The sequence below is a fragment of the Puntigrus tetrazona genome, chromosome 13 (assembly GCF_018831695.1).
Source record: "Puntigrus tetrazona isolate hp1 chromosome 13, ASM1883169v1, whole genome shotgun sequence".
Lineage (NCBI taxonomy): Eukaryota > Metazoa > Chordata > Actinopteri > Cypriniformes > Cyprinidae > Puntigrus > Puntigrus tetrazona.
In genome coordinates, this window is record NC_056711.1 from 1,854,038 (window position 1) to 1,879,285 (window position 25,248).

At 42.0% G+C, this 25,248-nt stretch overlaps 3 protein-coding genes and 1 long non-coding RNA gene across 4 annotated transcripts; 2 read left to right on the forward strand and 2 right to left on the reverse strand.

The window, feature by feature from the left end:
* Nucleotides 1-6,893: 6,893 nt before the first annotated feature.
* irf1a (interferon regulatory factor 1a) lies at nt 6,894-10,321 on the forward strand. The gene is made up of 8 exons (XM_043255218.1): nt 6,894-7,102; nt 7,328-7,427; nt 8,438-8,617; nt 8,709-8,789; nt 8,869-8,961; nt 9,031-9,083; nt 9,813-9,906; nt 9,995-10,321. The coding sequence occupies exons 1-8, from the start codon at nt 7,016-7,018 to the stop codon at nt 10,063-10,065; spliced, it is 759 nt and encodes a 252-aa protein (XP_043111153.1). The 5' UTR covers nt 6,894-7,015; the 3' UTR covers nt 10,066-10,321.
* Nucleotides 7,434-8,239, forward strand: LOC122356489. Its single transcript, XR_006252327.1, has 2 exons — nt 7,434-7,618; nt 7,722-8,239. It is a non-coding gene; the product is annotated as an uncharacterized LOC122356489 (long non-coding RNA).
* A 172-nt stretch (nt 10,322-10,493) lies between the features above and the next one.
* Nucleotides 10,494-17,240, reverse strand: ddx21 (DEAD (Asp-Glu-Ala-Asp) box helicase 21). The gene is made up of 16 exons (XM_043255177.1): nt 17,094-17,240; nt 16,298-16,432; nt 16,090-16,218; nt 15,413-15,485; nt 15,156-15,334; nt 14,551-14,668; nt 14,236-14,421; nt 14,020-14,165; nt 13,427-13,576; nt 13,112-13,273; nt 12,801-12,920; nt 12,381-12,454; nt 12,153-12,312; nt 11,485-11,619; nt 10,978-11,022; nt 10,494-10,857 (listed from the first exon to the last, which is right to left on the reverse strand). The coding sequence occupies exons 1-16, from the start codon at nt 17,196-17,198 to the stop codon at nt 10,615-10,617; spliced, it is 2,160 nt and encodes a 719-aa protein (XP_043111112.1). The 5' UTR covers nt 17,199-17,240; the 3' UTR covers nt 10,494-10,614.
* A 2,341-nt stretch (nt 17,241-19,581) lies between these two features.
* Nucleotides 19,582-23,673, reverse strand: si:ch1073-291c23.2 (uncharacterized protein LOC799862 homolog). The gene is made up of 7 exons (XM_043255221.1): nt 23,514-23,673; nt 23,065-23,159; nt 22,515-22,628; nt 21,762-21,818; nt 20,661-20,819; nt 20,387-20,500; nt 19,582-19,979 (listed from the first exon to the last, which is right to left on the reverse strand). The coding sequence occupies exons 1-7, from the start codon at nt 23,584-23,586 to the stop codon at nt 19,941-19,943; spliced, it is 651 nt and encodes a 216-aa protein (XP_043111156.1). The 5' UTR covers nt 23,587-23,673; the 3' UTR covers nt 19,582-19,940.
* Between the last annotated feature and the right edge of the window lie 1,575 nt (nt 23,674-25,248).

The following is a 25,248-nucleotide window of genomic DNA, read 5'->3' on the forward strand; positions in this document are numbered from 1 at the left end:
CTGTCCAGCCCTGTATGTGTTCTCTACTGGAGGTGCTGGACTGTTTGAGGAACTGAGAAAGAAGGACATTCACATCCAGCTTGAGGGAAATCTTCATCTTTTACCTACAAAACCTGCTGCAACACTTCTTCATCTGATATGTTTTTGATATCGTTGTGGTTCTATGTGTATGTTTGAGGTCAGCGGGGTGGTCAAAGACAATGAAGTTATACTGAACTGTGTGCGCTCTCATCATGAAGGTGATCGTCATCACAGGAAGTATATCTTCAAGACAAGATAGCGCCCTGACTCTAACTCCCCTTCTTTCTTTTTCTGACTGTTTCCTTTGCTTTTAATTTGCTGCTTTTAACGTTTGCTTTTAAATTGAAATTGCTTAAAATTAGTTTTGTGCACTTCAGACTTGCAGGTCATTCATACCTCAGTTGTTGATCCTTGAGAGCTTGATGCAGTTTTCAAAAAGAAAAAATGATTTATGGTGGTTTAGTCACTGTTTTAAAGCAGACTTTCCTTGCTCATTGTCAAATGGTTTCACCCAAGGTCTTTAACTAGCTTTGAAGCCCTGTTATTTAAGATTTGATTGAAATGTGTAATTACCATCCATGTCATGTTAAAAATGTAATTAATAAAATGTATATATATATGTGTGTGTGTGTGTGTGTGTGTGTGTGTGTTTGTTTTTTTCATTGGTTGGTGATTTTAACATTCATGTTCTCTAAATCTTGCCCAGGAGGTCACTTCTCAGCAGAGTTTGTCTCCAACCCTACTCAAATACATCTAGATCTAGGTCTTCTGAGGTCCTTCAATTTTTGGCCATCAGTTTGGATGAAATCTTGAAAATGGATTCATTAAAAAATCTGAAAAAAAAAAAACAATCTTGGTTTTAGTTGGATTTATTCCTCAGTTTGTGTAGATATGATGTGAAAACATTCAGTAAGACTCAGATACTTCTGATCCACAACAATGGGATTATTCTGATCCCAGCAGAAGGGTGGATTTCTGCAACAAAAATGTAATAAAACTTTAAAACTGGTCCAAATATTCAACATTGTGTAGCATGTAGTACATCCCCAAATATCTAAATCAGTTTTAAAAAAAAAGACATTTAATTTAGATTTGGTATTTTTAAAATGACTGAACGTGAATGACAATCATGAGAAATGGAGCACTAGTATTTGTGTAAATGCAATGCAAAGCTAAAATACATTAGACTGGGATTGTCTCTTCAGGGCCTCTGTAGAGCACTGCTCATCCAGATTCAGAAATCTGAACAAGTGTGGATCTGGATCAGGGGGAAAAACAGACACTAAAGATGGCTCACCTGATCCTGGAGAGCTAAACATGGGATTTCCAGACCCAGGTCTTTCTGATGCAGATGAAAAACATCTCCTCACCTCGACTCTAGACTTCCTCAGGTCTCCTCGCTCTTCTCTCTGTGTGTATACACGGAGCACACACACATGTTTAATGTAAACAGAAGCATGTATTTTGGGTGTGATTGTTTGATGGTTATTGTGTTTTTCTTTATACAGCAGTTCTGAACACATATCCAAACACGTGTGGTCTGTCCAAACCACTTCAGTCATTAGAATTACGAGCATAACCCTTTCTGATGTGTAGCTGTCTGTTGAGGAAGTGATAGAGCTGTATTAACTGTGCCGTGCAGACCGGATAGAAACAGAGACAGTAGATATAACTGGATGCTGTTCTCTGCTGAATATCTCCTCTTTCTCTCTCAAGGACGTCCTGAAGAACAGAAACTTTCTGAATCTCAGAGTAAAGATGATTGATTTACTCAACCACAGGGCTGTAAAATACTTAAGTCATATTACTTGATTACTGTAGTGTTGATGTGAGTGATTAAGTAATAAAGTAATTAGTAGGGAGGTAGACTCATTTAAAGTAACGTATTCATCTGGTTTAGAAGTAAAGAAAAGAATTACACTTTTTTTTTACTGTAATTTCATTACAGTTTCTTCTTATGTAATTGAACTTATTGCTGTGTATAGACTGTAGATAATAAGAATACAGGTAACACATTAGTGTCCAGTTCTCACTATTCAGTGGTTGATTATTATTAGCATGAATATTAAGGGGATATTAGCATTATTAGTACTTACATATTAAAGCTAATGTAAATATATTCATTTAAATATATATATTTACATATTAAAACATATATTACATATTAACTAGTGCTGTCAAACTATTAATTGTTGTTTCATCTACAATAAAAGTTTTAGTTTACATAATATATGTATGTGTACTGTGTATATTTATGTATATATAAATGTAATAGAAAAATTCCATACAGGAAGCAATTATTCACTGAAAATGCATCATTCTTAAAGATTAAACACAAAAATGTATAAACAGACTGCAATATGCAGTGACTTTAAACAATCAATGAGACACAACATGAATACATTAGAAATGATCTTCATCCTGCCGGTGACCTAAAAGCCCTTAAGACTGTATCATTTTCAGCACTTTCCACAGAGCAGTATTCTCAGTCCTTCTACATAATGAACCTGATTAGCTTCATAAACTTGATTTAAGGTGAACCTGCCTCTAAAACCCCAGCTAAAGTTGATGTTTTGTCATTTGCTGTGTTTTCCGCAGAAAATCAATCTACATAACGTTAAATTCATCTTTAATATTGACTAAGTAAGGCCGTGTCAGGCATTGAAATAGTAGAATTAAAGCTTATAGTCAAACTGCACTGCCTTTTAGCCTGTTTTTAAAAGGCAGGATGTTCTGGTGACCTCCTCCTTCTTCTTCTGAAGATGCTGCATCTGTACAGTATTAGGAAGATCTCGTCATTATGAACCAGTTATCTTCTATCAGACGCGGTGCTAGTGTTTAAAGTCCGCTAGCACAGTTAGACAATCAGATCATGCTAGCATATTTGCTACAAATTCAAGATCTATATCTGGACAAAAAATTACATATTTAATTGTGAAGAACGTAACCTGTTGTATTGAGTATCAGACAGAGGTTCTTCACATCAAAGGAAGCTTCGTGAATAAACATATACCTTTCTTTTTGAAAAACCCGTTTTCTCTCTCTGAACCTCGCTTGTCGTTCCTGATGAGCGGACTAAGGCTTGTTCGTTGAATAGATGCCATGTTGAACACAGAGCCTCACCTGCTCTCAGCTCGACACGCTTCAGGTGGACGGATGAACCACGCATGAATCTGAGGAGTGTAATGTGACTGCAGCTGGGAAACAAGACATTAGGAATTAGGAAGTTACTCATCATCCAGTTTTTTATATCGACTATGCATTCTGTTAGATTCTCAGTTTGGTGTGTATCACCAGGCTGCGCTGAAATATAGAGCTGAGTATCATCAGCATAGCAGTGAAAGCTAACACCATGACTCCTGATAATATCTCCCAGAGGTAACATGTACAGGTTGAAAAGTAACGGTCCTAGCACTGAGCCTTGAGGAACTCCATATTTCACTTGTGATTGATATGATACCTCCTCATTTAATGCTACAAACTGATAGCGGTCAGATAGATATGATTTAAACCATGCTAAGGCACTTCCTCTAATGCCAACATAGTTTTCTAGTCTATCCAAGAGAATGTTGTGATCGATAGTATCGAATGCTGCGCTAAGATCTAATAGCACTAATAACGAGATAAAACCACGATCCGATGATAGAAGCAGGTCATTAGTAACTCTAATGAGAGCAGTCTCAGTACTATGGTACGGTCTGAAACCTGATAATCCTCACAGACACCATTTTTTTCTAAAAAGGAATACAGTTGTGAGGATACTACCTTTTCTAGTATCTTTGACAGAAAAGGGAGATTAGAGATTGGTCTGTAATTTACTAAGTCTTTGGGATCAAGATGTGGTTTCTTAATAAGAGGCTTAATTACAGCCAGTTTAAAGGTTTTGGGAACATATCCTAATGACAATGATGAATTAATAATGTTCAAAATAGGATCTATGACTTCTGGAAGCAGATCTTTTAATAGTTTAGATGGATTCTAACGTACATGTGTAAAAAGGTCTGTGGCAGATGGAGGTGGAGGCCCAGGAGGAGTACAAACACCACCAGCCAAACATCTTTGAACTTTAAGAGTTTTAATGTTTTTAAAGAAGTCTCTATTGTTCACCAAGCCTGCATTTATTTGATCTGAAATACAGAAAAAACAGCAATACTGTGAAAAAGTTCTATTTAACATAACTGTTTTCTTTGTGTATATCTGTTAAACTGTAATTTATTTCTGTGATGTGAAGCTGAATTTTCTGAATCATTACTTCAGTCTTCAGTGCCACATGATCCTTCAGAAATTATTCTCATAGGCTGATTTTATGGTCAAGAAACAATAATATTACACACACGCACACACACACACACACAGGGAATGGATCAGAGAAGCTCAACACAGATAAACCACAGATCCACTGAGGACCTCTGCTGAGCGCAGACTGAACTACAGAAGGTCTCCTGAGTCACGACCCAGAAACGAGCCACTAGTCTGATCTGGATCATGGACCAGAAACAGAACAGAAAATAAACGATATTCAGAGCAAATACATAAAGGAACAAACACTTTAAATGAAAACAACAGTCGGTTTTCTTCTTGTTTGATCGTTTCAGTCAGCAGCGCTAAAGTAAATCTATGTGTAAACCACCAAGCAATACCCAATCATTTGAGCTTGACTAGCTCTGTTTTGATCAGGGTTTTATCTACTGGATCACTTCTTCTTTACTTGTTTGTGGTGATTGCTGAAGACGGTCCAGATAAACAATGACTGAAACAGTCTGCTTTGAATGACTAAACAAAAGAGAACCATTCTGGGTTTCTGACTACTAAAAACTGACAGAACAATCCCAGCGATCATCTTCAGGTTCAGAGGATTGCGAGGGTTGAGACTGCCGTGGGGGTGTAATATTGCATTCTGGGAAAATGAGTGTGTGTATAGGTGTGTGAGTGAGTGTGTGACGTCCTCCTCTGCTCGTGTGATCCGATACTGTGTCTGATCAACCAGAGCTGAGGGACGTCAACAGCAACACCTTTGTTTTAATGAACTACAAACTGATTTTTATTGTGAATGTGTGGATTTCAAACTTCATGTCTTCTTTCTGATTGAGCAGTTCTTGTCGATTCAGAAGACTCTAATATGATGTGTGTAGCTGTCCGACCAGCTCCACAAACTACATTGTTACATAATTACAGTCATTATGAGCCTGTTTATCACATTCCTGAAAATACTTCATTTCTCTTCTGCACGTGAGTGTGTGTGTGTGTGTGAGTGTGTGTGTGTGTGTGTGTGTGTGTGTGTGTGTGTGTGTGTGTGTGTGTGTGTGTGTGTGTGTGTGTGTGTGTGTGTGTGTGTGTGAGTGTGTGTGTGTGTGTGTGTGTGTGTGTGTGTGTGTGTGTGTGTGTGTGTGTGTGTGTGTGTGTGAGTGTGTGTGTGTGTGTGTGTGTGTGTAAGTGTGTGTGTGTGTGTGTGTGTGTGAGTGTGTGTGTGTGTGTGTGTGTGTGTGTGTGTGTGTGTGTGTGTGTGTGTGTGTGTGTGTGTGTGTGTGTGTGTGTGTGTGTGTGTGTGTGTGTGTGTGTGTGTGTGTGTGTGTGTGTGTGTGTGTGTGTGTGTGTGTGTGTGTGTGTGTGTGTGTGTGTGTGTGTGTGTGTGTGTGTGTGTGTGTGTGTGTGTGTGTGTGTGTGTGTGTGTGTGTGTGTGTGTGTGTGAGTGTGTGTGTGTGTGTGTGTGTGTGTGTGTGTGTGTGTGTGTGTGTGTGTGTGTGTGTGTGTGTGTGTGTGTGTGTGTGTGTGTGTGTGTGTGTGTGTGTGTGTGTGTGTGTGTGTGTGTGTGTGTGTGTGTGTGTGTGTGTGTGTGTGTGTGTGTGTGTGTGTGTGTGTGTGTGTGTGTGTGTGTGTGTGTGTGTGTGTGTGTGTGTGTGTGTGTGTGTGTGTGTGTGTGTGTGTGTGTGTGTGTGTGTGTGTGTGTGAGTGTGTGTGTGTCTGTGTGTGTAATCACTCATCTCTCTGAATACCTGACTGAGATTACTCACGTTATATTTGAGTACAGATTGTAACATCTGCTCTACTAGTTCCTACAAACAGTCTTTCTATTTTATGCAATACAATACATTCTAATTTCATCTATATATATATATATATATATATATATATATATATATATATATATATATATATATATATATATATATAGTGCATATTTAATGCATCTTGGCATCATGTACACATTTGTTGGCTCTTACAATCTAAATGAATCTAAATGAAAAAAGATCAAAATCTGATGAATGTGTGTATTATGTAAGACTCCTAAATCCACTTGTTATTTAATTTAATTGATGTATAATAAAGGTTAACATGTCCAGTTGGTTTTAATCTATAGGCCTGATTCACAATGTTCTTAATGTTTAATCAGGTGCCAACATAGTTGAGAAAAGGACTGTTTTGACATTCATTCCATGTTTGCTGGAATTTTTATTCAGAACAAGCTATCTGGATTGACTTGGCTGTGAGAGGAGCCAGGCCAATAATTGTTTCATTGGAAAATACCTGAGATGCATAAACGGCTCAGTGAAGTTCACAGGAAACCAGGCGAAGCACAAAAATGCTGTAAGGAACACAACGAGCGTCTGATAAAAACCTGAAGTGTAACTCTTAAGGCCATTTTACCACAATTACAGTAACAGCGCAGAAGCCCCACAGTACGGCCGTACAAAGATAAATACTTTCATCAGCTGAAGCTGAGTTGTTTAGGAGCTTCTCCAGCTATCCTGTCATTAATGTGAGTGACTGCACTGACGTGTTCCTCCACCGGGTCGGTGTTCGCTGCACGGGGCGGGTCGAGCCGGGTTCCTCTCTACCACAGAAACCGTCCCACGGTTGTAAGGAAAGCCTCCAAACCTGTTGGTGCAGGTACGAGGAGCCTCGGCTGTAATCTGAGTGTGTGTGTGTGTGTGTGTGTGTGTGATGGTACAGAGACTCTTCTGAAGCACACGAGGTCTGTCCGGCAGACTCAGAGATGCATCAGGGACGTCTGCGTCTGAGGCCGTGGCTGGAGGAGCAGATCGACTCCGGAGGATACCCTGGGGTCGTGTGGCTGGACCAGGTCAGAGCCGTTGTTTAGATTTTAACAGGACAGATCGTGTCAGAGCCAGAGAATCTAAGAAAAGAGCGTTAACGACCGTACATCCTGCAGCTCAGCTCGGTTTAAAGACCATCGACGACATTTAGATCGTGAACCAGCCTCATTAAGTGTTTTAGCTTTACATCTTCCCCGGTGAAGAGTTAAACTCATGTCAGTCTGTTTAAATATATTTGCATCAAACTGCAGGCTGCCAGAGTTTTCCAGATTCCCTGGAAGCACGCAGCCCGGCACGGCTGGAACATCGACAAGGACGCCACTCTGTTTCGAAACTGGGCCATCCACACAGGTACAGACGGGTCTCTGTGATCACAGCACCGCTAACCAGGAGAGATCACCCGGGGAGATTAAGATTATCAAAAGGACAGCGATACAAACAAATCAAACAGACGGGAAGCGGTTCATATCATGTGTTTCTCGATAATGGAAACGTAATCGCAAAGTTTTCCATTTTCAAATAGATCTTTTTTTCGTCGTCAGGTAATGATCACAATGCCAAAGCACTTTCACTTTTATTTATAGATTTATATGTGTTTTAACTATACAGATTATATCAAAGCACTAAACGAATTATTAAATGCAGAAACAAGCTCTGTGATAAAATCAAAAGCCAGAGGAAACAAAACCCCATCCATACAGAAGGGAGAAAAAAAACCTTGGGGTCAGTTCTCCTCTGACCGGACGCCCAGTTTTAAACACAGCTGTGTCAGACAGTGTAAATGACTTAGTGTGTGTGTGTGTGTGTGTGTGTGTGTGTGTGATGAATGAATAAAGGTTAAATAAATATGCATACATTGCAAAGGCTTTGAACACTTATGCATATGCTGGCATACTGTATAGTTTGTTACAGTTATTAACAATTATTATTATTATTATTATATGTACACTGAAGTCACTGAATGTCTTTTTATTTGATAAAAAATATCGAAATTAGATGATGCTTTTCCAAAAGATTTATTTTTGACTACATGATCTTGAAGAGAAACACAAAACCTTCACATTCAACATCCCAGTCGGACTAGACATGTTGTCCTATTTTGAAAAAAAACTTGCTAAAACTGTGTGGTATATTAAAAATAAATGTGCTTTTATTTTAATATATTTACATTTGTAATTGTGGTATGTGCCTGATTTTAATTTCTGTAACTGCTAACACTGAGATTTTCCCCAAAACTTTTAATCGTCCAGATGCTCATTCAACACTGCCGTTATATTACTTGTGATTTTACTAAACACGTTTAAAAGAGGAGCTAAACCTTGACCTGTAGTGAAGACTAGTTCTCTTCTCGTGGATTTCAGGGCGATACAAACCCGGCGTAGACAAACCTGATCCCAAGACATGGAAAGCCAACTTCCGCTGTGCGCTCAACTCCCTGACAGACGTCAAAGAGCTTCAGGACAAGAGCATCAAGAAAGGCCACAACGCTTTCAGAGTTTATATTCTCCTTCCACACAGCAAAACTGTCAAGAGACGCAAAGGTATCTGGGATATTATTTAATCCATCTAGATTTCACATCTGCGCATGTTGTGTTCCTAAAGATTATTCTCAGTGATGGGGCTTCTCTTCAGCTTTAAGGTGCTTGGATAGTGACAGCAGAGCAGCTACACCTCCACAGACTCAAAGGAACATCCCTCTGGAGAGATTTACAGGTGTGAACCAACCACCGCCGACATCCTGAAACCCTTACTGCCTTCCCCATTATAATACATATTTGTCGTATGTATGCAGAGGCCTTCTGGAAGCTGACGGATGAGCGAGGCAGCGGCGCGGCTGAAGCCAAGAGCGTCGAGGAGGACAGAGCGCTCCTCAGCTACTCGCAGGGTAACTGCGCTCGTCTGGGCCCATTAAGACTAGCGAGGTTTACAAGTGACTAACCTGTGACCTCCACAGGCCTGCAGCTGAACAAGACGGACGAGCACGAGCAGACAGAAGCTGTGCTGAAGGTAAGATCTCTGAGGGACCGCAGCCAAACATGGGTTAGGGTTCGACTCGAGATCTCAGGACACCAAAGATGACTCGCATGAAACCATCTCCAGCTAGGAACAGCTGTCTCTTGTACGTGAACGCTGGAGAAGCTGATGCACAAAGCTACACCAAACTAAAAAAACAGTCTCGGCGATAACCCTCTGCTGTCTTGAATGACAAAGCTGATATTTTTCAGGTGATCACGAGTGGTTCCTTGGGACACTAGAAAGCTGTGGAACAGGTTATGAAGCCAGGATGCTGTATATATGCTTAGTATTTACAACACTTAATGAACACTACAGCATACTGTAGTATTAATACACTATCAGCAATAAATACTATATAATTTTAGTACAGTACTGGGTAAAATGTGCTAGTTATTTTACCACAGCAACAGAATTAACACATTGATTCAAGTACTGTACTTTACTACGGTTAAAAATACTATAGTATTCACTTTAAATGTTTTCTATTTGGGTTTCCCGTTTACATAAAACATGCATTACTGTCCATCAACCATTCTGCCATCATTTTTTCCACCCTGTGGAAGTTCATCTTTACCAGCAATCTTCAAAACATCTATATAATAGAATTGCTGTTTTTGTGTGTATGCCACAAGACATGGCCTTCCTGAACTCCTTCAGCTGCGGCTTCGTAACGGACAGCTCTTTTCTGGCTCCCTGAATGATGTTGTGTTTGTCCTGCAGATCGTGGACCACCTGAAGAACCTGGAGCACTGGAGCCCCTCGTACGAGAGCGACAGGGGCTGGAGGACAAACTCCACGTGGATGGGATGCCTGTGTAAGAAACATCTCAACGAAACCGTGTTGTCCACCTGATGATTCTTAATGAAGTGTCCTGTATGAGATGTGCTCTCCTCTGCTTTCAGGCGAGACGATGGAGTACTCCTTCCACACGGACTGTAACGTTCACAATACCTCAGCAGCTCTACACGACTAACCCCACTGAGAGCACGGGCATGTTTCTACATCTGTTTTTTTTTTTTTGCAGTGAAACTGAAGGAAAAGCATCGTAATTAACAAGCATGTTAATGGACAGTGAAACTCTGCCTGAGTGATTTTGAGCTGTAGTAAATTATGCAAAAAGGGCAGCTTCTTGGTCACTAATACCAGTGCCATAAGTTACCCAAAGAAGATATTAGCTATTATTATATGTTTGCCGGATCTTTCAATAAATCTTGAGTTTATGCTTTGGATTAAACGGTGTATGGCCTTTATTCCCAAACAAGCGTTCAGCTGAATAATGAACTTCAGTCACGTGCACTGAATCACAGGCTTCTCTCTTTTAAGAGCTTATAATCGCTTTCTGACTCAGTCGGACGGTTAACTTAGCGCATAATTTGATTGCTTTCAATGAAACAGCTGCACTGTCGATCAAACACCACTTTAATATCAGCGGGACAGACGGTACTATTAGCTTAACTGCAAGAAAAAGCAATCAGCGTATCTGATGTTGCAGGAGAGGAGTAAAAACATGACAGAGTCCAGATTAGTAATGGAAGGCTGAGCTGAAGCGTTTATGATTGCCTCCTCCTCCTCCTCCACCACCACCTCCTCTTCCTCCTCCTCCTCCTCTTCTGCCGCCGGAGCCGTTTCCTCTGAAGCCGGAGGAGCGTCGTCCTCGTCCCCCGCCGCGGCCCCCGAAGTCTCCACAGTAGCGATCATTCTGCTCCATCTCGGGGAGCTCTGTGGCCACGCTCAGCTGCCAGCGCCGGCAGTCCTTCCACCGATCCTGCAGACACACGGAGACCGAGCCGAGTCAGCGAAACACGACACGCTCAAAGGCTTGGGAAAGACGCCGCGTGTGTACGGACACGTCCTGCGGCGTCGCTTCACAAGCGCATCCACGTACCTGCAACTCTTTCACTTTGTTGACTGGGACGTCGAAACACACACCCTGAGAGAAACACACACACAGGACAGGTCAGAAATCAAGCCCTGAAACTAAACCCATTATTGATTGAATGCTCCAGTCTGTAGCTGAAGCTCAAGCGTCTTTGTAAGAAGAGCTGCGTGTGTTCACCACGAGTGTCACTTCTAGAGTCCTTGGACTTTACATATCAAAATGTGCATGCATTTATTGCACATTAATATTTCAGAGTATTCATTCTGATAAGGTCTTGCAACATCGTGTGCGTGCTTCTACTTCATGCTTTCGATTTATTTAGGGCAATTAAATATTTATCTGCACGATACTTCAAGGAGAACTGGAGGTTTAATAGCGTGGGCTTTTTCACAGCACAGAATAAAAAGGGGTTATTACAAGCCTAATTTATATTTACTGAGAGTCAGGCAATCACATAAAAGATGCTCCTTCGGTTTAGCTATTTTTTGGTCATGTTTTCTGATCTTCACGTACCATCTTGTCCTTGAGGAAGGTCATGCGTTTGATGTGCTCATCGATGCCCTCCCCGAGCTGCTCCTTCAGGCTGCGCCAGGCGTAACTGATGCTGTGCATTTCTTGAGAGCAGTTCATTACCAAGGTGGTAAACCCCTGAGAGAACACAGATTTCATCAAGACTGGCTTTAAGTATCCCCAAGGGGAAAACATTCCCTGAGGTAAGGGATTTCTTTAAGAGCGTTGCAACAAACGTCTTAACCGTCACCCACATCTAGGTGCTTAAACTAAACGCGTGCGTATATTTATAAACTCTGGTTTGTATTTTATGTTGTAAAACATGAATAAACAAGCTGTGTTTCTGCATTGTTTTGTATTCAGTCGTTACCGAGGAAACAAGCTTTGTTTCTATGCCCTCTGCTGACCAAAGACATAAAGGAAGAAATCTGATCCCTTAAATTTATCAAGATGAAACGGTTACTAAGGACTTTGTAACAGCACTTAAGGGAAATACTTAAGTGACAGCCTTAACTTTAAGTAAAGCTTAAAAAGGGTTTCCTTGCAACCCACGTTTCACTAAAGGCACCCTTAACCATTTAATAAAGGTTTCCACAGAGTCCTTGTTGGGTTCCTGACTCTCATCAGTAGATCAGTAGTGCTGTATGAAGGGTTATCTGAGGTTGACGTACGGCTTCTGAGCTGATGAGGGACCTCTGCTCTAGGTTGGTGGCCCCTGAGATGTGAGCGAGGGCCGCGGCCAGCGCCTCCTCGGCCCCACGCTGGAGGATCAGCTCCCGCGCTGCCTCACGGAAATACCCCACGGCCACCTCCGGCACCGAGTCCAGGAACCTGCCCACAGAAGCACACGTTCAGCCAGAGCCTTCACCTGCCTGCTAATTCATCTGAACCACTCGGACCTCATGGCGTCTTTACTGGACGACTGGATGATGTCTTTGGCTGTTGGGACCCCGACCCGTTTGAAGGTGATTCCCTGGAGCAGGTGAACAAGACACACGTTAGAGCACCCGTCACATCGGAGCTCATTCACAACAAACACTACTCTGGCTCGAGTCAGGACACCCGCTCACAAACGACCTCTATATTAAAATCTGCTATATTTGTAGAAATACACAACATTACAATCCATGTATATACTTTGTACATTTCCTACTTCATGTTTGATTAGTAATACGCTAAGAACTACATTAGGACGACTTCAAGGTGTTCTGAGTAGTTTTGTCATTTTTTAAAATTCAGACATATCTTGTGTGTGACATCTGACTGATCACACGCTTCCTCTATCATTTGTTGTTCAACACACACCGAGAGCATCTTACCGCTTTCTGCTCCACAAACTTGAGCTGGCCCTCCTCTTTACGCTGGTAAAAACAGATGCAGATGCCTGTTCTTCCGGCTCTGCCAGTCCGTCCGGATCGGTGGATGTACGATTCCACATCCTGCATTCACAACACAAGCTGAAACTGTTAAAGAGAGCTTAAAAGAAACATCCCATCAGCTGAGACCGAAGAAAAGAACAGTACAATCAAGCTGAAGTACTCATGAAAACAAGCGGCTCTCCAGACGTGCAAACAAAAGAACAAGAACTGAATTAGCGAGTGGAGGAGATCAACAAAGAGCAGTGGCGTACGTTTGGAGGAGAGCACTGAATGACCAGGTCCACCTCAGGGATGTCCAGGCCTCGGGCCGCCACGTTAGTGGCCACCAACACCTCGAAGGCGCCGCTCCTGAAGCCCTTGAGCGTGACCTCTCTCTGCTTCTGGGGAATGTCTCCGTGCAGCGCCTGAGCGCTCTGAGACACCAGACACAGACGAAAACACATCAGATCTACAGCCTACTGAGCTCCCTCAGACTTCTACTGTGCGATCAACTCTAAAAGACAGTAAATATAACCAGCTCAGCTCTTGAAGCTAGTGACAAACTCCATCCCGTTATTTATCTGCACCTGTTTGATGGACGAGTTCAGCGAGAGCTCCGTGGCGTCTTTCTTGGTCTCACAGAAGACGATGGTCCGGCCGTGACTGCCGCTGTACACCTGGATGACATCACCGATGACGGACGCCCGCTGAGACCAGTGACACGTGATGGCCAGGTGCTGCGCCACGGAAACAACGTCACACCACAACAACCACAAGTCAGTTATCAGTGCAGACCACTAAATATTATAGAGTCGGGGAAAACGGCTAGGCTTTGTTTTAAGGTGCTGTCGTTACACACATCACATGTACTTAAGATCTGAGTAATATTATAGTTAGACTGTAACAAGGATACAAAATAAAGAAACAAAAACAGTTCAGAAAAGTTTAACCACATGACTGGTCTGAAGCAGAGCATTAATAAAGAAAAACATTCTTTTAACATCAATTGTTCTCCTAGATAATTTAGTTTTTTTAAAGACAGGCTCTGCTAACAGAGCTCAGATTCTCAGCAGACAGGAAATCTGCTAAGGAAAGATGTTATTGGTTTCATTTCCAGAACGACTTCTGCTCTACTTTGGACTAAGAAGCACTTCCGTTTAAAGCGCTCAGGCTGCATTACCTCGACTGTGGTGGCAGCTTTCTGGGTCTTCTTCCCGATGAGATCCACATGGAAGCACTGAGGCCGCATGTATTTCTTGGCCACCTCGTAAACCCAGGCGGGACAGGTGGCCGAGAAGAGCAGCGTCTGTGGTTTCTCCTCCGCATCTGTGAGAGTCAAGAGTTGAGAACCTGCTCCTCTCTGAGAAGATGAGGTGTGTGGAGCGGCCTGGGTTACCTCTTTGATAGGACATGGACAGGATCTCCTCCACCTGCTCGGCGAAGCCCATGTCCAGCATCTGGTCCACCTCGTCCAGCACCACGTGCTTCACCTGAGACAGGTCCAGCTTGTTATTCTGCAGGTGGTCTTGGATTCGACCCGGCGTTCCCACCAGTATGTCAATGCCATTGCGGATTGCCTCGCCTGAACGCACACAATCTTCAGGTTAGCACGCATCTTTAAGAAGGTTTCTTTTGGTATGTTTTCTATTTTTGATCACAACTACACTGAAATAGTCCTTTCAAACAACAACGACGGCGATTAAATCCCTACATTGCGGGTTGTATGAGCTTCCTCCGTAGAAGCACGTGACAAACAGCTTCCTGGTGATGTCTTTGAAGTCTTTGGCCACCTGGATGGCCAGCTCTCGAGTCGGAGCCAGGACCAGCACCTGTGAGGACACACACACGCGCACACACACAAAACAAGGATACACACAGTAAGTGCATGGTATCAAATTATTCATTTAAAAGTCAGTTTGACTCCTAATATGAAGATTTATGGTCACCTTAATATCATAGAGTTTGAAGACCATCACTGCACTGTGTTTATATACACGTCAATTAAAAACTAATTACCTGCACTGCATGTAAAAACAACAACCCTTCATTCAACGATTAAAAAATTAAATGTATTGTTTTCTATTTTAATTTAGCTACATTTAGTGATTCCTTTGTGTGCCACTAGAGGGAGGCAGCCGTTCCTTTAAGTGATTTCACTAGGTATGGACGCATCTCGCTTCTAGAAAGTTAAATACATAGATGCACTATAAAATGACTAGTAAAACTTTTTTGCCGTGAAGGACAGCAGCACTCATCTACAGCGTGAGGCCACAGAGCGTGTTCATCTCACACACACACACACACACACACACACACCTTTGGGGCGCGGCCTTTCCTGCGGTCCTCAGCTCCGGACTGAAGCTTCTCCACCAGAGGAACCGCAAACGAGAAGGTCTTCCCCGTGCCGGTCCTGGCCTGAGCCACCACATCCTTCCCGTCGTACACAGAGTTAAAGGTCTTCACTTGGATGTCAAAGAGATACGAAACGCCACGGGCTAAAAGACAGGAAAAACATTTGCTGTAAAAGTCAGGGTGTGTTTGGGAGACGTGCTCGAGGCGGTGAGCGGCGTTACCCTGCAGCAGTTTGATGGTGTTCTGGGAGATCCGGAAGTTGGAGAAGGCTCCTTCTTTCTGCTCCGGAGTTTCCTAAACAAACAATCAGGTCATCAGAGGTCAGCGGAGCGGAGATGAAGCAGAGCGGATTCTGAGCCCAGATCTTCACAGCAGGTGGCGTCCTACAAGTTTTTAACCCTAAAGAGAGTGTCATTTGACCTCGGCTCTGAACGCTTTTACAGATTAATGTGAACATGATCTTCTGAACGATAGCCTCCGTTCAAGGAGGAGTGTGTTAGTGTTATCTTAAGGAGTGCTGAAGGACAGCTCCTCATGTTCTGTGTGAAGGTTAGTTCACGCTGATAGAAATTTACATTTCAGTAAGTTCTAACCGAGTTTTAACCTTTACAAAAGAATTGTTTCTAGAAGTGTGAAGGTGGGATGGAAAGCGGTGGGCGGCAGGAAGTCATCGTGATTCAACCGAATCATTTAAACCTGAATCACCGTCATGTTGCTCAGAAACGCAAAAAAAATTACGCTGTGGTTATGACTGGATTTTTTTTCGCAATCATTTTTGGATAATTTTTTCTCAATTGACTAGGCTGTGTGAAGTTGTCTGCCCCGTGTCTTGATACGCTCAGCACCGAGCTCAGGGTCAAGCCGAGGATCTTCAGCCCAGGCCCACTCGAGCACACACCTTCTCCCGGTCGCTGTCCGAGTCCTCGCTGGACGGAGCAGGGGTGTCTACTACAGCCGTCCCTCGGGTGTTAGGAGTCTCTCCGCTGCCCATCACCTCCTCCACGTGTGCCTTCTTTCTCTTCTTCAGCTGTGCAGAGATGCGAGTAAACGACGGGCGCTCCAGGACAATGACCTTTTACCTGAGATCACAATAAAGCCTTCGTTACCTTGAGCTGGTGTGTGTCCGTGTTCCCGTTCATGTCCGTGATCTCGGTGGACATCTTCTCAGCCTTCCTCTTCTTAGGAGCCGGGGAAACACACTCTTCTGCCTCAGCCTTTTCTTTCATTTTCTTTTTCTTTTTCTGGAGAAAAACAAAGACGGGGCTCACTTGAGGTTCATCTAGCAGCAAACCGCTACGACAGAGAAAAATAAAGCCGTTTCCAGGTGACTTTATTCTGAATAAGTCTTTTTAACAGTTGTTCTGTCAGTCACTACTAAAAAAAGACCTCTGTACATTTTGATTGTTTCAAATTCAGTCTATAACATCCCTTATGTGCTTCTGTTAACTGTGTGATAAACAGACAACATACACAACGTACAGAGTTATAAAGACATGTTCGTGAGAGGATTGATGATTAAATGTTGATTCTAAAAGTTGATTCTTGTTTGATGTTTAATTAATACAGGATGTAGTGAATATTCCTGGTATTTCGATAAACACACACACACACACACACACACGTGCTGTTGGTGGTCATGCTAATCCCACGTGACCGCAGATGCTACATACGTCACATATTTCGACTCCACGTGAGCAGAGTGTCTATAGAGAGGAAAGAAACCAAAGAACAGCAAAAGTGCGCTGTTTGAAATCAGAGCCGAGTAAGACAGAAGAGCCATCGACCCAGCCGGCTCTGAGAGGGTCTGTGTCGAGACGGGAGCGACGTGTTTGTGTGATTAGCATCAGCGTGCCTCTGTTTGTGTTTGTTTGTGATTAGCATTCGCTCGCGAGCTCCTCTCACCTTCAGCAGCTGCAGGCCGCTCTCCACGTCCTCCATTGATGTGTTCTGCTCGACTTCAGGCAGGATCTTAGTGGGCATTTTAGATGTTGTGGGAGAGATGGGCATGTGCGACTGTTCTTAGGTCGCACCGGAGGAAAAGAAAGAACCGGAAGCGCCGTGCGTAGAAAGGAAGCGCTCGTTCACAGGAGCGAAACTCCGGCGTCGAGTGGGCGGGGCTACATTCACAGCACGCGACGTTCTGGCGCGCGATAGGAAGAGGAATCCATTAAATGTTAATTTAACCGAGAGATAGAACATGAAAACCGTAAACGACTGTTTCACTCGTTAAAAACTAAAAGTCCGCCGTCGTTCTGATCAGTCGGATAACACTTCCGCTGTTCATTTGACCAATCGTAAGTAGGGGCTGTGACTCGCCCCGCCCCCGGCAGGCCGAGCTCTATGTTCATGTCTTGTCTGCGAATTCAAAATCACGCGACGCTGCGGAATGGTAACCGCGCCACGCTGTACGGAACGCCGGACGCGTCAAAACTCAAACGCATGCGTTAAAGCCCCGTTCCCACCACGTGCCGCTCGTTTCCGTGTTCCAGTCGATCTCTGATGATGAGGTGACGTGTTTAGACATGTCTGGACTGCGCGACCACAGATGATGCATATTGGTAATTAAACTAAAATATGCATCTAATTTGACCAGGAATTGATTCTTGTTCTTGAAGCAGTAACTTAACATCCGTTTCTATAACTTTTCTCCACACAATCAGAAGAATATATATATATATATATATATATATATATATATATATATATATATATATATATATATATATATATATATATATATATATATATGATCAGTCTCTCATTCATTTGGAGGTTTCTGACAGTAGGGAGATACCCAGACCACAATGACTTCAAACCTTATTCTGAAATATTACTCATCACTTCAAAGAACCTCATCCAACAGAAAAATAAAATTCATAACATAAACACTCCTTATTTTCAGTGGCGGAAACAGGCTTTCATAGTGGAAGCTACTTCAACCCATCTAATAGTGAAAACTCTACCTCTAATTTAATTGTTCAGTTGATCTATCTATCTAACAGGTCAGTGGACGATGCAGTCAATATGGGACTGCATTATGCTCTGCAACACCTAGACAGACCAGGGACTTATGTGAGGATCCTGTTTGTGGACTTCAGTTCGGCCTTCAACACCATCATACCAAACCTCCTCCACCCCAAACTAACCCAGCTCTCGGTGCCCACCTCCGTCTGTCAGTGGATCAGCAGCTTCCTGACAGACAGACAGCAGGTAGTGAGGCTGGGAAAATTCTCATCCAGCACCCGCACAACCAGCACTGGAGCCCCTCAGGGTTGTGTCCTCTCCCCACTGCTCTTCTCCCTCTACACCAATGACTGCACCTCTAAAGACGCCTCTGTCAAACTCCTGAAGTTTGCAGACGACACCACAGTCATCGGCCTCATACAGGACGGTGACGAGTCTGCTTACAGACAGGAGGTCAAAGAGCTGGCTGAGTGGTGCAGTCTGAACAACTAGGAGCTCAACGCGCTCAAAACAGTGGAGATGATAGTGGACTTCAGGAGGAACCCCCCTACACTCCGCCCACTCACCATCATGGACAGCACTGTGGTAACAGTGGAGTCATTCAGGTTCCTGGGCACCACAATCTCCCAGGACCTGAAGTGGGACACTCACATCGACTCCATTGTTAAAAAGGCCCAGCAGAGATTGTACTTCCTTCGTCAGCTGAGGAAGTTCAACCTGCCACAGGAGGTGCTGAAACAGTTCTACTCGGCCATCATACAATCCATCCTCTGCACTTCCATAACTGTCTGGTTCAGCTCAGCTACCAACCATGACCTCAGAAGACTACAGAGGGTAGTCAGGACTTCTGAGAGAATCATTGGTACAACCCTCCCCACTCTCCAAGAACTGTACCTATCCACATTAAACAAAAGGGTTAAGAAAATCACTCTGGACCCCTCACATCCCGCACACTCCATATTCGAACTGTTGCCGTCTGGTCGCCGCTACAGAGCACTGAGTACCAGGACAGCCAGACACAGGAACAGTTTCTTCCCCCAGGCAGTCCATGTCCTGAACACTTGAGGACACTTATTTATTTAACATACAGATTGCACACAACACTGCACAAACATAATTCATGCTTACACTTGAATGTCTATAATATATATTGTATTTTTGCTGTTTTGCACCTTTTATATTTTGTGTATTTGTATATAATTCTCTTTATATCTGTCTTGTCTTGTCATCCTGTTGCACTGTAGAGCTTCTGTCACTAAAACAAATTCCTCGTATGTGTAAACATACCTGGCAATAAAGTTGATTCTGATTCTATATTTTTTTACTAGATCGTATTATTCAGCAGATGTTAAAGTTTAGGAATTTCTGAAAGAAGTCTTCCAGTCTGATAATCAGTTCAGACAAAACTCAAACGTCACACAAGGCGTCTCAAGGCGTCTCTTTTTATTGAGGGTTGTCGTCCAGAAGATGTAGAGTAATGTGTCTAAAATGTTTTGTGCCAGACAAGTGTTAACAAGTGTTTAGAAAGTGTTAATGATTATGTTTATTAGATGTTTGTACATAACTGATACATTTACAAGTGATAAATGTCCCTACACTGTGTTTTTATTTTAGGATTCAGTTCAAAACACTGGTATGGTTTCTGCAGAAAACAGACACTACAGCTCTGCTGCATTTAGATACAATATACATATTATATATGCAGTTTAAACGCTGATTGCTGTAATGTGCCGTCAGCTCCTCTTCATGTGCACCACAGAGGATGTTCAGATGATCTGGGTTGGTTCACTCTGCTGACGGCAGGTTCCTCATTACAACCACAGCCTGCAGAGACGAGGAAATCATCCATCAACATTCGGCCTTCATCCACAAATGAAGACGATCTACAGTCAGCCAGTCACGAGCACAAAATAAACCCAACAGGGCGATCAGGGATGGGCTATCTTGTTACATGACTTCGTACTAAGCAAAAAATCATCAACTATTGATTTTCTTAGCTTACTCGTAGAAACCAAGGAGAGACGAAATATGAGCACAACTAACAAAGGTTAGATATAATTAAGTAATGAATGCTATGATTTAAACAATATAAAGTCATACAGTATGTTTTAAAAGAAATGAATGCTGGTATACATGCTACATTTGACATGTTCATATAATTCGCAATGTGGTTTATTTCATTCATTTTTGTTATTTGAATTTTGGTTTTCTTCTTGTCTGGTCCCTGTTACCTGAGTTCTGCTGGACTGCAGCGCTGCCCGGGCGAAGAAGGCCATGGCCACAAGCAGAACGCCTCCTATCAAGCTGTGGCAGATGAACACTACCTCCATGTTCGTCATGGTCATCTGTGAGACAAAATGAGAGTTTCTTTTCAAACACAAAATGCACATACATACTTTCTCATTGGTTGAAAATAAACCCCTCTATCAGTCTCCTATCTGGATTTATCTTCCTTATAACCATGTTTTTCATTTAAAATTAAATATTAATAATAAAAATCCTCACATAATGTTGTTCAGCATAAAGTTCCTCCTCTTCTGTTTGATTGTCACTTGCATGATAAAAGTGCATGTAATGGATATTAGCAATTGTTCTGGAGAAGCCCGCCACAGCAGTCACCACTCCAATGACTGAGATGATACTCAGAGCAAGGCTGGCTGTGATCTGTGAGCAATCAACATATAAATCAACTGAGGATTTATTTACACTGAGTGTAAATAATTAGTTGTTAGCATTTTTTTCTCCGTTTTCAAATCTCACAAAGGGAGGCATAGAGGGGAACTCAAGGAAAGGAAAGGAAGACAAGGAAGTGGATGTGTGATGGTAACAGGGCATGGCAAAGAGCAGGCAGGTAGGAGGGGTGATGATGGGCTGGGCTCTGGGTCTGGCTGTGTTCTCAATCAGAAGCAGATGCTCCCCAGACACTGGATGACTGCCTCCCTCCAGCACAGGGGTAAGGGGGTTTAAGGGGCCATCCCAGTTCTTGCATGGCCAGCATGCTCACCAGACACGTCACCCATTGAGCATGTTTGGGATGTTCTGGACAACGTGTTCCAGTTCCTGCAGGTATACAGCAACCTTTCACAGCCATCGAAGAGGAGTGGACCAAGATTTCACAGGCCACAATCAAAAACCTGATCAAATCTATGCGAAGAAGACAAAGCAAATGGTGGCAACACCAACTACTGACTGGTTTTTGGACGCTCCCCCAGACCTACCCAATACATTAAAACTTGGTCTTTTATTGTGGCCCTTTTATTAAGTCACACCTGTGCAAAAATCATGATGTCTAATCAGCATCTTGACATGCCACACCTGTGAGGTGGAAGTGCTCACTAAGAGATTTAGACAACATCCAAGAGAAATAGGCCTTTGGTTGGACAGGCAGGATCACACATAGGGATGTAGAGACCAGAGACAAACACAAAATAAATAGGAGGACTGTTGAGAGTAATGAATAACACGTACCTGAAAACCAATGACAATAATCATACAGAGACAGAAAGATCAAACAGAGCACATGGGAACAGAAACACGACAAAGAGACCATGGTGTGGGACACGAGAACTTTCTCACGCAGTGAAACATGGCTATACAGACACTTACCATCTTTTTGGAGGGATTACGCTCAGACAGTATATACAGAAGACCACAGACAAAGAACTGCAAGAAATGTAGTGTACATTTAGTAAAAACATTGATGATAAGATTTATGATAAGACACATCAGATGAGGCATGTTACACATATTGCTGTTTACTGTCACTGTCAGGGACTATTTCCTCCAGGGGAATTATTACATTTACATTTGAATACAGTAACAAATGTGTTGTGTGGTAACCATTTTATAAAAGCAGTGAACCCTGTGAAGCTGTGGTTTACAGTGAATTTAGAACAGCTAAGAGGCATTTCACAGCTTTAGATATATTTACTGTAAATCACAGCTTCTTGGGTCTTACTGCTTTAACTGAACTCTGAACAAGGCTTGAGCGTATCAGAGAAAAGAGACTAAATGTGTGGAGACATGGACCAGCACTGAAAAGATCATTCACTTACTATGAAAGGAGTTCAATTCATTGATATTCAGTGACTGCAGCTCAAGGTGATGTTAGTTTGAATAAATTGTTTCTCTATTTTTCTGGTTATTTCTCTGTTATGTCTTGCAGTGTTGCTTTGTCCCATCGACAGTGTTAGAATTATTACTGTTAATTAAACTGAAGTTATTTGGTTACTGACACCATACATTTTTCACACATTCTTTGTTTTTGCAGTGACTTCATTGTCGAGAAACACAAGGCTAGTAATGGCTAGTAAATCTCTTAAAGGCTTTCAAGGCAAATATAGACAAAAGAGAACATACCCAGAAACCAAGCCAGTATGGGGTGGACTGCTCCTCTGAGATGGGTGCTTCTGATTCTGCATTCATGGGTATTGCAAACATGAACAGACCTATACCCATTATCACTAGGACAACCTTACACAAGGTATATGAAAATGGACAAAACAAATCAGTAAAAATCAATATTCAATATCAATATTGCTCAGGTAGTTTTCACTTTGGGAGGGAAACCGCAATGGACAAATACAGAGACACCTGGTGAAAACCGGTTTGTTACACACTGCAATATCTATGAAGTTTTGAGTCAAAAATACACACATGCTTGTTCTTCTTCTTAAGTATAAGAAAGTCTATGTGTATTCTCCCTGTATAAGTGTGTTAAAGCGTGTGGAGATGAATATCCCTACAGAAAGTAAGTATGAAAACTAAATGTCTTCTGAGACACATTCACTCGGGTAAAAGAGTGACAACTAGCTCTGGATTCTGCTGCAGTGCATGAACATTGAACAACATGTTAATTATAGAAGAATGAGCAGCATTGAGTTGGGTTTGTGTGTGTTGTGTGTCTCACTCCAATGCTCTTGGGTTGTCCTCTAAGGAAGCGGTGCACAGGTTTATTGCCGCCCGTCACGGTGGTAATGGCCTCTGGTTGATCCTCCACCATCACTACAGCACAAATCACAGTCGAAGTTACTGTTATATTAACAGTATTATTCTAGAATGCTTTCAGATAATAATAGTAGTATGTTATTAGCTTGAAGCTGACACTACTTTTTAGACTTATCTGTCGGACATTAATGCTGCAAAAGCACTGAAGTGATGCTTAAAACCTTCCTCCTATATCATCATAGACTGAGTCCATTCTCTTGCAGTCAATTTCAAGCCATACTCCACATTTATTCAAAAACAAGTCTACACTTCAGCAAAATGTTAGATGTGACGATCATATTAAGTGGCATGCAAATAATCATAATCAAATCAGTAAGTGCTAAAAGATCAGCTAGAAAGCTTGTTACATACCTGCATGTGTCTGTGACAGAAGAACGAAGATGAAAACAATGCTGTTGTGCAACAGCCCAGAAACGAGAAACATGAGAAGAAAAAAAGGGGGAGGGAAGAACTGGGCGACCACTACAGGATGTTTGGGAAAAGAGGTCAAATCTGAACCAAATGCTCAGAAAGAAGGAACAATGGTTAACTTCATGAAGAGAAAGAAAGAGCAGAGCTGTGAAGCACATCTCAGTGCTGTAAGACATTGCTCAACTCAGTTTTCAGAATATTCAGAATATTATAAAGAAACATTAGCGAGAGAGAAACTGTTAGAAAGAAAGGAATGGAATGTAAAAGGTCCCAAAAGATAACAGCTGGTTCATATGATAAACTAATTGAAACCAGATGTATCTCTGCTTTACTGAGCTGCAAGTCTCATTTACATTTTCATATGTTCAGATAAAGCCTACTTTGAAACACGTTTTTTTGGTGTTTTTTATTCTCATTGATACAGAGAGTGAGCGTCCCCAGAATTCCAGCTTCTTTTCTCATCACATGCCAGTGTGTTCATGCTCCTCTCTGCTTCTTTCCCAAGACCACTCTTAGTGTGTTTAGTGCAATATACTGTCTCAATCTACAACCCATAAATGTAAAAGTTTTTTCTTCATGGACGAGGGATTTTCAATGACTACTTCACAAAACACTAAAAAACAGGCAGGTAAATGATTAGACATCATTTGTTGTATATTTAAGGAGCGCCAGACGAGAATATAACATAAATAGTCTTTTAATCTTCTACACACACAAAATAAACAATATAGTTGCAGGCAGACAGGCAGAAACAAAACCCCATACTAAAGAAGACCGGGCAAAATGAACTGAAACACACAGGGAATAAATACACAAAGTAACTGACTACATTAATGAGACACACCTGAAGACAATGATACAATTAACAGAGGAACGGAAAGCACATAGAACATGAAAACACAAAACAAGAATCCAAAGACGTGACAAGATGTTATAATAACAAATTATTATTTTTGCAAATGCACCGTACAATGTTTCTATGAGACAATGTCACTGCTTAAAATTTAAGCATCTATATATTCAGGGCTTAAGTTGTGAAATATCTAACTAGTATGTGTCATATTCATTCCATGTGTTAGCTGATATTAATAAATGAACATCAGGGGCTGGTCACATAAACACAGCCATTATCAATTAAAGTCAGTGGAGGATGAATGTTGCATATAATAAGTTTTAGTAAGACAGTCTAAATTGCAAAGAAAATTGAGATGCAGTACAACAATGCAAATAACAAAAAAAGCTTAAACAACATTAAGAGTAAAAATGCGTGTTATTATATAAATATGCATATAAAATACTTTTTTTTTGTAAATATAAAGAATGATCAAATTGCTAAGAAATTCTGTGTTGTTGTAAACTACAACTAAAGTCCTTTCATCTTCCACCCTTCTGGACACCAGCCTCAAACTTGGAACCTTGGAACATCCTGGCTTGACTGCTCCTGTCTGCTGAGAGGTTGGTTTGTTTGTAGCTCCGTGTAGCTTCGCTTTTCAATTTATCACCTCTTCTCTAGCGATCAAATATAATTTAACTGTCTAGATATCGTTGATACTATCAAATTAATCTAACTAATTAGACAGCTGTTAGTTCGCTCGCTTTAATCTAAAACTCGGCGGTGAGTTAGTACTCGTTAGCCGATTCACTTTCGCTCCCACCCGCGTTTTCGCGCCTATTG

Bases quoted from the DNA above. Each gene is read 5' to 3' on its own strand.
- irf1a (XM_043255218.1), top strand. From the start codon at position 7,016: ATGCATCAGGGACGTCTGCGTCTGAGGCCGTGGCTGGAGGAGCAGATC. The intron at 8,618-8,708 runs GTATCTGGGATA...GCTTCTCTTCAG, and splicing joins AACTGTCAAGAGACGCAAAG to CTTTAAGGTGCTTGGATAGT. The intron at 9,907-9,994 runs GTAAGAAACATC...CTCTGCTTTCAG, and splicing joins CACGTGGATGGGATGCCTGT to GCGAGACGATGGAGTACTCC.
- si:ch1073-291c23.2 (XM_043255221.1), bottom strand. From the start codon at position 23,586: ATGTTTCTCGTTTCTGGGCTGTTGCACAACAGCATTGTTTTCATCTTC. The intron at 21,819-22,514 runs GTATGTTCTCTT...CATTTCTTGCAG, and splicing joins CATACTGGCTTGGTTTCTGG to TTCTTTGTCTGTGGTCTTCT. The intron at 20,820-21,761 runs GTAAGTGTCTGT...GATTGCTCACAG, and splicing joins GTAATCCCTCCAAAAAGATG to ATCACAGCCAGCCTTGCTCT.
- ddx21 (XM_043255177.1), bottom strand. From the start codon at position 17,198: ATGCCCATCTCTCCCACAACATCTAAAATGCCCACTAAGATCCTGCCT. The intron at 15,335-15,412 runs GTAACGCCGCTC...CCTGTCTTTTAG, and splicing joins CACCATCAAACTGCTGCAGG to CCCGTGGCGTTTCGTATCTC. The intron at 14,166-14,235 runs GTAACCCAGGCC...TGACTCTCACAG, and splicing joins GTCCATGTCCTATCAAAGAG to ATGCGGAGGAGAAACCACAG.